General features: G+C 47.9%; 2 protein-coding genes across 3 annotated transcripts in view; one reads left to right on the top strand and one right to left on the bottom strand.

Moving 5' to 3' along the window:
• The window catches only part of SYN3 (synapsin III), a 408,941-nt gene that overhangs the window by 143,201 nt on the left and 252,434 nt on the right, over positions 1-13,306 (top strand). The gene's annotated exons all lie outside the window — the stretch shown is intronic.
• TIMP3 (TIMP metallopeptidase inhibitor 3) overlaps positions 1-13,306 on the bottom strand; it is a 56,841-nt gene that overhangs the window by 7,169 nt on the left and 36,366 nt on the right. The window contains exon 2 of the mRNA XM_024579025.3: positions 6,063-6,145. Within this exon, the coding sequence (XP_024434793.1) occupies positions 6,063-6,145 (83 nt within the window). The remainder of the gene's footprint in view (positions 1-6,062; positions 6,146-13,306) is intronic.

The raw sequence follows: 13,306 nt of genomic DNA, 5'->3' as shown, positions 1-13,306 counted from the left end.
ACTCTGAACTATGTGAGCTAGTGGGGGTGGGGTGGGGCACCGAGGTGTTGCCCAATCCCGTGATCCTGCCAGTGCTCAGAATACACAGGCCGTGGATTGCTGGTGGTCTCTGGGCTTATCCCAAGAGTTTACAATAGGACAATGGCTCTACATTAGCTCCTGGTATGTGTCATTAATTTACTTACAGCAATTAATAAAAAGCCAGACATCACCTCATTGGTGTCTCATCTAAGTGCCTCCCATTTGGTCTAATGGGCTATTTTTTTCTCCTCATCTTCTTTTAAGTGGCGACTGGCTGGCAGGGGTAGGTGGTCCACTAGGAGCTCTGCCATCAGAAGAGGTCTGTTGGACCGACAGAGTTTGGGAGCCTCTGCCTTTTTAAGGGGAGCACTCTTGTAATTGTGTACAACCATCAGTACAGATGGTTTTAATTTACCTGGCTTCCCTTCTTAACCCTCTTCTCCCATGAGACAGCTGAATGAGGAAACACAGCCAGGCGCTGCAAGAAGTGCTGTCCGCACTCAGTTTTCAATTATGCTTTGGGGAGTAGGGGGGTGTCCCACCCCCCACAACCCCCTGCCATGTCCTCAATGATGGATGGCGCCTCTCCGGCTTTAACAGGAACCGTGCTTAAGAGTGCTGTTCTGGGCATGACGTCGAGTGAAGTTTTCTGTGCCCAGCACCTTCTCATTTTTGGTGGGGATGATCCTTGAGTTGTTGGCAAATCTTTCAACTCAGGACTCGCTCTAGATCTTTTGGGCCCTGCTTGTCGGAGCTGGAGCCCCAGTTCATTCCATGTTGGTCTTTCCCCTTTATCTCATCTCTACTTTATGGGTAAGAACTAGCCCCTGTTTAGACTCCAGTGACTACAACTGCTCAGGAAGAACTCGACTGGTCAAAATCAGCTTGGCATCCCTGCCGCTTTTGAATTTGCAGGAACCCTTATTTTAACAAGGGTTCCAGCACTGGCACGCAGAGTCAGAATTGGAATGCATCACACACGATGGCGCCTGACAAACACTGTGCTGCTGTGCAGGGTCAGTTCTAACAACAACAATATGGTCCGTGTTTCGCAAAGGTGTATTCTATTCATTTTGTTGTCTTTTCTTTATAATAAGCCTATGTTTACCTAGATATTGATCCTAAATTGTCATTAGATCTGTCATCAGAGAGACCTGGAATTGGTTTGACAAATTTAGGAGGGTTATGATGAACTGAAATCAGAGAATCAGAGCATCTCAGAATTGGAAAGGATGCTAAAGGTAATCTGCTGTAACCAATGCAATGGAGGGTTAATGGTGAACCTGGGTTCTGGACACAGAGTCCGAATCTTGTCTCTGCCATTTGTGAGCCACTTAGAAAGCCGCTCAGTTTCTTCATCTGTAAAATGGGGCAAAGTACTTACTTCATAAGGTGCTTTTGAGAATTAAGTGACTTAGAATAGCTCTCAGTGTACAACATTTACTCAAAGCTAGCTTAAAAACAGGGACATTAAAACTCCTACTGAGCAGAGGGAAGGGTTTGGCCCTCCTCCTACGCATCTTCACCCCACCTCCTGCTCTCTTAGCGCAAATAGTTAAAGCTGGTTTGGAACTTCACACATAAGCAAGTTGTTCTTTTTTCTCCTCCAGCTTTATTGAGGTGTGGTTGACAGATAAAAAAGGATATATACTTCAGGTGTACAATGTGATGTTTAGATATATGTGTATGTTGGGAACTGATTACCACAGTCAAGCTAGTTAACGTATCTACCACCTCATACAGTTACTCCTCTGTGTGTGAGAGAGCACTTAAGTTCTACTCCTTAGCGAGTTTACAATATACAACATGGCATTGGGGGCTATAGTCTCCATGTGCATTCAATCTCCAGCACTTATTCATCCTGCATAACTGAAACTTCGTACCCTTTGACCAAAATCTCCCCCTTCCCCCGACCTCCCAGCCTGCAGTAACCATCATTCTACCTCTGCTTCTAAGGAAGAGTTGACTTTGTTAGATTCCACGTAACAGGGAGACCATGCAGTGTTTCCTTCTGTGTCTGGCTTATTTGACTTAACGTGTCTTCCAGGTTCATCCTATTGTCACAAGTGATAAGATTTCCTTCTTTGTTAAGGCTTAATAATATTCCAGTGTGTGTGTGTGCACACGCATGTGTGTGTGTGTTTGACACTGGACTCTACAAGCCTCTGGGCCTCCCATCTTGGTAGCATCTACACAAAGTTCCAAGAAGTTAGCTTCCCTTGGGGTGAAGGAACAAATAAGGTGTTTCCGAGTCTGAGGGAATTTGTCAAATATGTGTTGTGCCTACAGAAGATGAGCACTGTGCTGGATGCTGCTTTGTATCACAAACTCATTTATAGCCAAGCAATGGAGTTTCGCAGCTTGGACTTGACTACAACACCAAGTGCATGGTCTTTCTCTCAGAGAATGGTTGTCTAGCTAGGGAGGCAGAGCATGAGAATGGAGTCAGTCTCTGCAGAAGGCTAATGAGACCCAGGCCTTAAAGAGGCACAAGCAGTGGGAGGAAGAGACCTGCTGGAGGCGGGGGTGTCAGAGAGGCCTCCAGCTGGAGCTTCAAAGGCGAGACCCTGCTATTGCTCATTTGATTAGACAAACCACTGAAGGAAGGAAGTCCCTGGGGGCCAAGCATTCCAACTGCCCAGCAGATCTGTCCTGCCAGACTCAGGATATGCACAGCACATGACCATCAGGCCTCTCTGTGGGACCAGCTGGGACATAATGTCCCCCATGTGCTGTCCTGTGCAGCTGGCCAAAGAGCATGTCTCTACTGCACAAACTATAGCCCTTGGCTAAGCAGACTGATTTCCCATGGTCCTGATAGGCGATAAGGTCTTCACAGATTAGAGCAGCCACCTCTGCACCACAACTTGTTGGCTCAGCTCCAGCTAATCTCCAAGTTTGGGTTTGTAATGAGCTCCCTCAACATTCTAACACCACCCCCTGACCACATACCCATAGGTCTCTGTACTCTCAAGATGTGTCTGAGAGACCATCCCGAGGCTCTGGAATTAACAAATGGGAGAGGCTTGGCCTGTCCTTGATCTGGGTGGTGAGAAGGGCATTTGTGGGGGTGGTATGAGAATGAAGAGAGAGGTCCGACAGGGTGGCTTGACTTCTCTGAGTTCCTTTTGTCCTGCTCTAAGGAAGCCCTTGCTTCCCCCATCTCTGAGTAGACTCTCTAATCCGCTACAATTAAGCACCCCAGAGACCAGTGCCAAAATCATGCAGGCTGGCCTCTCTGGTCTCTCCCCCTCCTCTCCTACAAAGATTTTTTTGTTGTTGTTACACCCTTTGCAAGACATTGCAAATCAAGAGCTACACTGCTGCATGACAAACCCACAAACTCAAGCTAACTTCTTTTAGTTTTTTGGAGGACTAGGTACAAATGGGGTGGGGGTGGCCCCCAAAGTGGGCGGGAATGATAAATCTGTCTGCTGCTCCACTGCTCTGTAATCTCCACACAGGGAAAGTCTATGGTTTGGCCCTGGTTTGCCACTTTCTAGCTACATGATCTTGACTAGTGTGTGACCTTCCAAGTCTCAGTTGCCTCACCTATAAAATAGAGGATAGTGTGTACCTGTTCCATAGGGTTGTTTTGAGGTTTGAGCCATGCAAAGACTTAGCAGAATATAGCAAATGCTCAATAAATATTACTTGTATGGAGTCTTATATTCACTGTAACAAATACTATCTTTGTATCCCCAGCTGCAAGTATAGTGCTAAGCATAGATAGGGGAGAAGGAGAGAGAGGGGGGTCTGATTGTCTACTGCTAGGTCCATACTTTCTCTGAGTAGCAGACTGGTATCTGGAGACCAGAAGAATTCAGGGGCCTCTCTGGATAGAAGGGCAATGACCAGTTCTATGGGTTATGCCATATTGGGCTCGAAGGAAGGGTAGAGTTAATAAAACATATTAGATAGTGGTTGATGACCAAAGTAAGAAGGCAGGGAGATTTGGGGAGTCATGTAAAGAACACACGGATTGGGAAGGAATCCTGACACCTCAGCTTGGGAGCCAGATCTGCCTTTAATCAAATGCATGACTCTTGAGTAAATCAGTTCCTCTTTGAGTCTCTATCAGAAGTAAAATGAGGGGTTTTATTTTCTAATGCCCAGCACCCTGGTTCCATGAACCTGGGTGGCAGATGGTGAATGGACAGTGTAAGACCAGCATCCTGGGAGTGGATGTGTGTGCACTGAAGCTGATGGACAAGCAAATGTTATTGGGCCTCTAAACATCTTCCCTCACCTCCCCAACCTCCAGTAGCTGGCCTGACACCACGGAGGGGAAATAGGACATTCTGCCCACAGCAAGGGCATCAGACCATCCTGACACCCAGGCCCTGGAGGAAGGAGGGAGGATAGGCAAACCTAGGAACCACTGCCTCCCAGTTCTCTCCTTACAGCTCTCTGCTGGCCACAGAATATCTCAAATATGAAGGATTGTTCCAGAGTAGGCAGGGAATGTGTTTCCTAAACATCTACTTTTGTCTAAATATGCTTTGGCATTCATTCCCTGGCTGCCAGGGGTTGCACAGTAGGTTCTCGGGTTGTTGTTGCTCTTCTTTGGGCCCCCTCTGCCCACTGTTCTCTCACCGTGGCTGTCTAAAGACATCAGCTGGTCTCATGACTGAGCTTGGGCAGCCAAGGGCAACCGGCCAGGGCTGACTCTGGACATTACATAACCAGAAGGCTGTGGATGTTTGCAAGACTGAATCCAAAGCAACAGGTTCTACAAACTTAGTACATCTAACCCCAAGACCTCAGGATACAGGGAGAGTGAGGCCTGCAGGTCTGTCTCTAGGATGGATAGGTACTTCCCAGGGGCTGTGTCATCCGCCCTAAATGCTGGTGATGTGAATATGAACCAAGAGTAAAGAAGTTGACAGAGCACTTGGACCCGAGTACACCCATCTTGAACTTCTGGTTAGTCACCCACGAGTCTTCTCTGCCCACCTGACTATAGTTCCTAAATGCAGGAATCCATTTCCCAAGGGGCCTCCACAGCTCCTGGCACAGCATGCTGCATACAGGGAGGTATTTACAAAGGTGGGGGATGGACCAGTTGTGAAATTATTCAGTAGGATGAAGCTCCTATATTCCTTTCTAGCACCTAAAGCAGCTCCTGTTTAGAAGTCACATGACCAGTGTCCCAGAATCCTGACATGCCTCAGCCATGAGGGCTCTGAGGGGCACCAAGCCCAACCCCACACTGTTAACAGTTGGCAAAACTGAGCCCAGGAAAAGGGAGGTTTCCAAGGTCAGTGAGCTATTTAGAGTGGAGCTGAGACCAGGAGGCACATTCTCTAAATTTCCAATCTGATGTTCTTCTCCTTAAGGACGACTTCCTTAATGTGCTTCAGAGTGGGAATATAATGAGGACTGTGTTTAGTTGTATGAATATGCTTAGCAAACGATGCTAACTAGCTGGGATAAAAGAAGACAAAGCTGGGAAAATAGGTAAAGAGGGTGCAGTTAATATCACGGGATGAGGTTTCTGTGATCAGCACAAGTTCAATGTAAAGATTCAAGGGATTAAACCTAAGTTGCAAATTCAGTGGCTATATAAGACCTGTGCATTGTTGAAACTCAAAAAATCAGAGCTCGAAAGAGCCCATAAGACAATTCAGTCCATCCTCCTCATTTTACAGATGAGGAGACTGAGGCTCAGAGATGGTTGAGCAGTGCGTTGACCAAGTCTCATACTTACCAGGTAACAAGGCTGTCTGCTCTCTGGTTCCAGAACCCAGCCTCTTAACTGCCTCTGAGGGACCCCACCTGCACTGGCTCTTGGATGAAGCAGGCACCATCCCCTCTTCCTACCTCTTCCCTCCCCTAATCCTCCTCCCCCACCTCCTTCCTACCCATCTCTTTCTGCTGCTTCAGCAACACCCCCTCCAACAGGGCGAAAGGGCTGTGTCTGGGGTTCAGACACTGAGCAAACACGCATCCTGGTTCCAAACCACCTGGCCTCCACTGGCCTGGCCTCTTCTGGCACAACAAACCCAGAAATGCTCCTGAAGCCGGCTGCTGTCACTCACCTTCATCTGCTTAATGGTGTAGACCAGTGTGCCAAAGGGCCCCTCCTTCACCAGCTTCTTCCCCACCACTCTGGCCCGGATCACTGCAAAAAAAGGCAAGACAGAGACAGGGAAGAGGTTAGGGAGGACTGAACCACATCAGAAACCACATCCCAGGTGGACATCAGCCCCCCTGGGTGCCTAGCATTGCTTGCTTCCCTTTGAGTCAACTCAAATAGAATCAGAGTAAGAATTCAGATGAGAGATACTGGGAAAGGGGAGGGAGGAATAGAGGAGGAAGGGAAAGCAATCATCATTCGAGTAATTACTCCAATGTTAGAAACTGCCGCCTTTGGAAATTCCTAGGCTGCATTCACCCCTGGAGGAGTCTCTTGACTCTTGTGGTTTCACCATAATCCCAAACCTACTTCACATGTTAGAGCTTCTTGCCCTCCCTCCGTTGTCCATCTGACATTCCCATGGTCTCCCAGACTTACTCTTTCTACCAGGACCCCTTCCTGAGCCTCATCTGGGGCTCTTCCTTTGCGTGTGTAAATTCACTGTGTCCTGACATGTCTGTGGGGTTACCATGCACCCCAGCCGCCCTGCAGGCCCCAGTCAGCATCCTGATGGGAGACTGGGTACCCAGCACTCTACAGCAAAGGATGCAGTAGAGGGTCACTCAGTGAGGGTGTGGTAGTAGGCAGGGAAGGCTTGGGGGTGTGAACTCGGGAGCCAACCGAACTCTTCCAATCCCAGCTCTGCTCTTTACGGCTATTATGACTGTGGGCAAGTAACTTTGTTTCTGGCCCCCAATTTCCTCCCCTAATGAAACCAGGACAATAATGGCACCGATCTCCTGAATGGAAGGATTGATTAGGCAAGATAATGCATGTGAAATTCTTGGCACTGCATCCTAGACGTAGTGTACATTACATACGTGTTATTGTCATCGTTATCATCACCATTGCCAAAATGGAACGGACTGACCATGAAAGCATTGTTACCAGGATAACAGCTCCCATTCATTGCACACCTACTATACGCAATAGTACATCTCACTTATTTACTCCTCACAACCACCTGATGAGGGTAGTATTAGCATCCATGTTACACAGATGAGGAAACTGACAGGAAAGTGAAGCCACTTCCTCTGAGCCTCAGTGTTCTCATCTGTAAAGAGGGTGTCACTCCACGTCAGGGAACTGGAGTGAGGATCAAACAAAAAATCCTATGAAACTTCATACTACAGCACCTGGGAGGGAGAATATGCTCAGTAAATATTAGCTGACTACAAATATGAAAACAATGAGACCCAGTGTGACAGTGGCTGGAAGAGGGGCATTTACTACATGCAGTGGGAACACAGAAAAGAGAGGGGTTGACTTTGAGATTATAAAAGAAGCAGGGTTTTCTCTGTTTTACTTTTTGTGGAAAAGAAGCTGTCTTCCAATAATTGTAAAACCTGCACATGGAAAATAGGTCTTGAAGACAGAATTCAGAAATTGCATAGAAGTTACATTCATTGGCTCCACCAAAGAAAAACATCATCTAGTAATAAGAACAAGTAACAAAAGCTGGGGGCTGCCATGGGGGCAGGGAGTCTCCATCAAGGGGGTCTGGAGGCTAAGACCTTGGCCAGAATGGAATGGATTTTGCTCGTAGCAGCCATGCTTTGAAGTACAAATTGAACATACACACGCACACCTGCCCATTCTGGTAGCTCCATCATCCTTCCCCGTTTTGGATATCCTACCATGTTTCTCAAGTCATCAACTCTAATCTTTTTTATTTTAATTCTCTAACCAAATCCTCCATCCCAACTGGCTTCTGTCCTGTTCCTTCCCAAATGAGTTTGGATCCTACTTTTTCCCAGTCAGACATAAAGTCAGGACTCAGATGAATTCACAGCCCCTCCAGATCTTCTTGCCAGGGGTGGCAAAACACGGAGCCCATTGGCAAAGTTAGCAATTTAGCGGAGGCAGGTCAATCTGGGAGGAGGTGAGTGGCTGTTTCCAAGTCTGCTCTAAAAATGAGAAGTTGGCAAGATCCCAGGCCAGGCTCCCTCAAGATTCTGCCTGCACCTCTGCATCTCACTTCACAGCAGCATCCTCGGCAGGGAGCCATCCTCCCAGGGACCCAGGGAATATTTCCTCTGTGTTAACTCCCACGGGCAGGTTGTAACAGCTTAACTGTTGGGCAGAAAGCACAACTGCCAGGACTTTTCTATTGATTCTTCCTGAATGCATTTGGCTCCCTCTTCTCCCACTTCATTAATGCAGAAGGTAAACCAGGGAATAAGGCTTTGCCTAGGGGGGGAAATAGCAAAAGGTCCTTTAAATAGCTACCTTTTCCTGGCTCAAAAGTGGCTTGACTGCATTTAGACATAACATGTCATAAGCAGACCCGTCCTGTAAGTCTGGGTACTTCTGGAAGCTTCTGCACACATAGTGAGCCAATTCCTTGCTTACCCTGAAATGGCCTGAGCTTGGAACCTTTTCATCTGAGAGTACTTCAGTGAAAAGAGAGTACACTTTTGCAGTCCGGAAGCCACATGTGAGTTTGAGTTCCACCATTACCATGGCCTCAGGCAAACCTCTGTGTCCCTGGAGTTCTTTCCTCCTAAATCTCTCTGATAATCTTGGCCCAGTGCCCCTTATGCATCTTACAAGTGAGACACTTGTTACTAGTGGAACAGAAACACAGCATAGAAAACAATGAAGAGCCTGGGCTCAGGAGCCTGACTGCCTGGGTTCAAATCCCAGCACTGGCACTACATGACCTTAGGGAAGTTACTAAACCTCTCTGTGCCTTGATTTCCTAATCTCTAAAATGGGAATGAGTGTAACAGTACCACATAAATATGCTGTGAGCGTTAAGTACAAGCACTGAGAACAATGGGTGGCCCAACCCAAGTTCCATGTGCTTTCTATCACTGTCACTAATATTGCCACCACTACCGTGACTTCTGTCGTTATTTGTCTGCCCTGGAGCAACTTCAGGCTTCTAATGTGCCCTGTAAACTAAGGCCTCGGGGTTCACCCTAGGATGGGAAGAAAGGCAAGTTCATCAAAATACTTTGGCCTTGCAAAATTTCAGGGAGGGAGAGAGGAGCACACAGGAGCTGATCAGAACAAAACAAAAGTGCCTGGAGCACCTACTTCATCACAGACACCTGTCCCATCCCATCACCCACATGTAACTCAAGTGAAGACTACCAGGACCAAAGGAGATCTCATGGTCATGGTCCAGAAAGACCAAGATGGCCCGGCGTAGAGCCACACCAGTGTTTTCCTTACAAAAACAAAACTGCACTAAAATTAAATAACATTCTGCTCTCCCAAATAGCTTCGCAAAGTCCTTCCAAAGTAAAATCACTGGCCGACTCCAAATCCGCCTATTTGGTCTGTGAATTTAATATGTCTTTATTTGCTTCAGTCTCTCCTCTGCAATTCAAATGTGGGCTATTTTGTACTTTCCTTTTTGGCAACAAGAGTGGTCCCAAGGCATCCGCTGGCCCCGGGGCCACAGTGGACAGGAGAGGTGTGGCCAGGTCATGGTGCTCCAGCAACAGAAGACAGTTTCCAAACTGGGGGCTGGCAGCACATCAGGCCATTCCCGCCACCTTGATGTGGTGGCTGGAGGCCAGCTTTACAGATGGGCTGGCTGACACTGGTTTTCTTTCTTCTCCTCCATGCTGGAGAGTGGCCCACACTGTCTACCCAGTGTCCTCCAGCGGCTAAACCAACATGGGTGTGAACTGGGTTGGTATCCGGGAAACTGGGTTGGGTGCTGGGGAAGGCGACAACAAGAAGTCAAAGTCCCATTTCCTGCCTCAACAGAATGCAGTCTAATGGGAAGACAAAGTTTAAAAGCTCCTTGCTAGAGGGCTCAACGCCAAGGTGCAGAGCACTAGTCGGAGGAGGGGGTTGAGGTGCAGCCTGAATCTCAGTCTTGGAGCCTCTCATACTCCTGGAAAGGGAATCTGGGCTCCTGGGGGTGTGGAGCTCAAAAGGAAGCAGAATAAAGAGTATTTTAACTTAAAAAGTATAAGAAGAAACTGACCAGGCTCTGTGTGCTCATGTCATTGGCACATAAGACCAGGAAATATACAGGATGGGGCAAAAGGTAGGTTTACAGTTGCAAGTACACAAAACAGAGTTTATTCTTGTATTATTACTTATTATTGTATTATTTTCCATGTGAACAACTGTAAACCTACTTTTGCCCCACCCTGTATGTAGGACCCACTTAAATATATCATATACCTGAGGAAATGATCTTGTCTTTCCTTCAATAATTTTTAGGGAAGGGCTATTAAGAGCTTGCTAAAACAAAGGGAACAAGGCCTATCTCTTCCAGAAATACAACTGTGTGCTGCCTGCCCACACCTCCATACATAGTAATGTAGACCACAAGCAGCATGAGTTTTGAACAAAACCCAAATCCAATGGCAAATAGGATTCAGCTTCCAGTGCAGCTTACTGGTGTGTCCAGAAATTGTACATCTACTGCTCATCACCATAGCCAGAGGGGGACGAGACTCCTCTGAACCGACCCCTGCCTCCTCTGCTTTCCTTCTACCTCCCATCCAACCATTTTCAGTCAAGTCCAGACTTTTCTCCTCTAAACTGATGGATGGACCTACTGGTGGGCTGAAAGGCCAAGTTTGGCTGCTTTTTGAATCAAGGATCCCTTAGCTGAATTAATGTATACCAACTTAGGGCCAGCTTCTGCCCATCGTAGCATCCTGTTGAGAGCCTCTCCATGATGTAGGGGGTCAATTCAACTTGAACCATCTAGCGGGTGAGACGTTCCCACTGCCTCCTTCCTGTCTCTCCAAAGGCCCTGAAGAATGATTTTGCTGACGCCAGAAGTAAGGCACACCAACATAGCAGGGAGGATGCATTTCCCCAAAAGCTGAAGTTACTGTTAGTATTAACTGCAGGGAGGGGGTGGTTCTTGGGCCCCAGCAGGCAGGATGGAGGTAGACAGAAAAGCCTGGACTATGGGCTCACCTGTCTTCTCAGGCCTGGTCTTTGAGGGATGCCTGCAATCCAGCTTGTCTAATGGTCACTTGATGTGTATTTCCCTGTTGTCACCCTCACAGGATGGCAAAGCAAGGGTCCTTTCTGAGGCCAGAGTGCTCATAGCAAAGACAGTAAGCAGGAGACATCACAGCAGGGCAGGCCCACAGCCCTATGGCTCAGCCTGCTAAGCTTGTCCCTGGTCCTGTGCCCCATGCCTTTTAGCCCATCCAAGGAGGGCAGAGCCAGGCTCTCCTGCTCCTCTGGCTGCCCACCTGCTGATTAACTGTCCGCTCCTTGCATTTCATTGCATCACATCAGTAAGTCTAGAGCAGAGGGCAGGAACTGGAACACATTGGTAACAACAGCTACCATCTACTAAACCCCTCCCAGGTGCCAGGCAGTGCATACATGGCATCTCACTCTTGTACTCACAGTCACCCTATGGGGTGGCTATTGTTGTCCCCATTTTCCAACTATGGAAAAGAGGATCAGGTATCCTGAGGGCAGTTTTGCACCCCAAGGGAAAAAATTGGGTCCCTCAGGAAAGTAGACTCCATAAAAACCTTTCCAAAGGACTAGTACTGTTTGCAAAATAGGTCATAATTTGTCTGCACCTCCACACCCCCTACTGTCGGTTCTGCTAAGAATCAGAAAGGAGGAATGGTTTCTAGAAGGAAGGACCCCCTGAGAAGCCCCCAGTGATCCCTACATCCCCTTGACTACCCCACCATCTTTTCCCAATCACTCACACACACACATACACATCCTCTGATCGGTAATAAGAATCTCCAAGTAATCGCCATTAGCAATGTAACAGCGCATCATCTGTTGCATACTACGCTCCCTCCCCAACAAGGCTTTCCTGGAAGAAAAAAAATAAAACTTGAAAACCACAAAATCCGAAGATCCTAAGTTTTCTCACAACACTAGAGTCTGAGATTAGACTGATTAATTAGGTGAGACAATGTATATGCAAAAAGGCACTTTGTAACCCTGACGCTAAACAGATGACATCCTGTCATGTTGCTTCCATCCGAAGACAGCAAGGGGCTTGATGTCTTCCCTGACGATCTTTAGCATCCGCCTCCAAGACCCTGTTGAAAGTCCGTCTCCATTTTCTGCTGTCTGTTTGGTGATGTTTGTGTCCGGAACTAAGAGAGGCCTACGGGGCCTGCCCACCTGGATCTTTCTGGTCCCCCGCCTGTGTGTCACCCCAAGCCCTGGTACAGAGACTCAGGGGTTAAAAGGTCTGCTCAAGCAAACCCCTAGAGTCGTGGCTGTGATGAAGGACAGCGAACAGGCACAGAGCACATAGGACCTGGATGAAGTCACCGCTCTGTCACAGCGTGACCTTGGGCAAGCCACTTCCCATCCCAGTTTATAAACTGGGGTGATGTCAACCAACCCCAAAGGGTTCTTGGGATGACCCAAGCCCCTGACCACATTCCACCAATGCAGCTCTCATCAGAATCAACCATGACCTCCACGGTGCTCACTCTGGTCAGCAGTGGCCCCCATTCTCCTCCTACTAACACCCAGCCCATGGCTTTCATACCATCAGCACGACTGGCAGCTCCCAGTTTTGCATCCTCCCACCCAGCACTCCCCTGTCCTTAATTCCTATATCCAAGAGCCTGCATCTCATGTACATGTACACCTGGAAGTTTAATTAGACATCACAAATTCAGCCCATCCCAAACTGAGCTCGGGCTGCCCTGACTGTGCCACCCCACGGACGCACCGCTATCAGACACGTTGTCCATCCACTTTGTGTGTTTACTGGTTGGCTCTCCCCATGAAAATGGGCAGGTCCTTTGTTTTACTGACTGCTGTAGCCCAAGCAACCAGAAGACAGGCTGGTGCACAGCAGGCCCCTAATATGTATTGTACTTGCTGACTATGAAGCTGAAAGTGCCACACACGGAGGGGGATTTAAAAAAAAGATAAATAGCTCCTCTGGGTGACGTCTGGCAAATGATCAAGAGTTCCTAAGCCTTGGTTGATTAGAAGGGTGCATGGCAGTTCCCAGCTCATAGGCTCCAATAAACATCTGTTCAGCAATCACGTATTGAGCGTTGTGCTAGGCTCACAGGGAGGAGAAGATAAATGAGGCCCCGAGGAGCTCAGGAGCCAGAGTTTAGAAAGACAGGCAAGGAGACAGGCGAGTGACATTCGAGGATGGCAACATGACATTGAGCAAGAACAAAGGGCTGGGATGGCACAAAGAGGGGGGAA

The sequence above is a fragment of the Desmodus rotundus genome, chromosome 3, assembly GCF_022682495.2.
Source record: "Desmodus rotundus isolate HL8 chromosome 3, HLdesRot8A.1, whole genome shotgun sequence".
Taxonomy (NCBI): Eukaryota; Metazoa; Chordata; class Mammalia; order Chiroptera; family Phyllostomidae; genus Desmodus; species Desmodus rotundus.
Note: the sequence above shows the minus strand (reverse complement) of the source record. Positions and strands in the feature narration are given on the sequence as shown.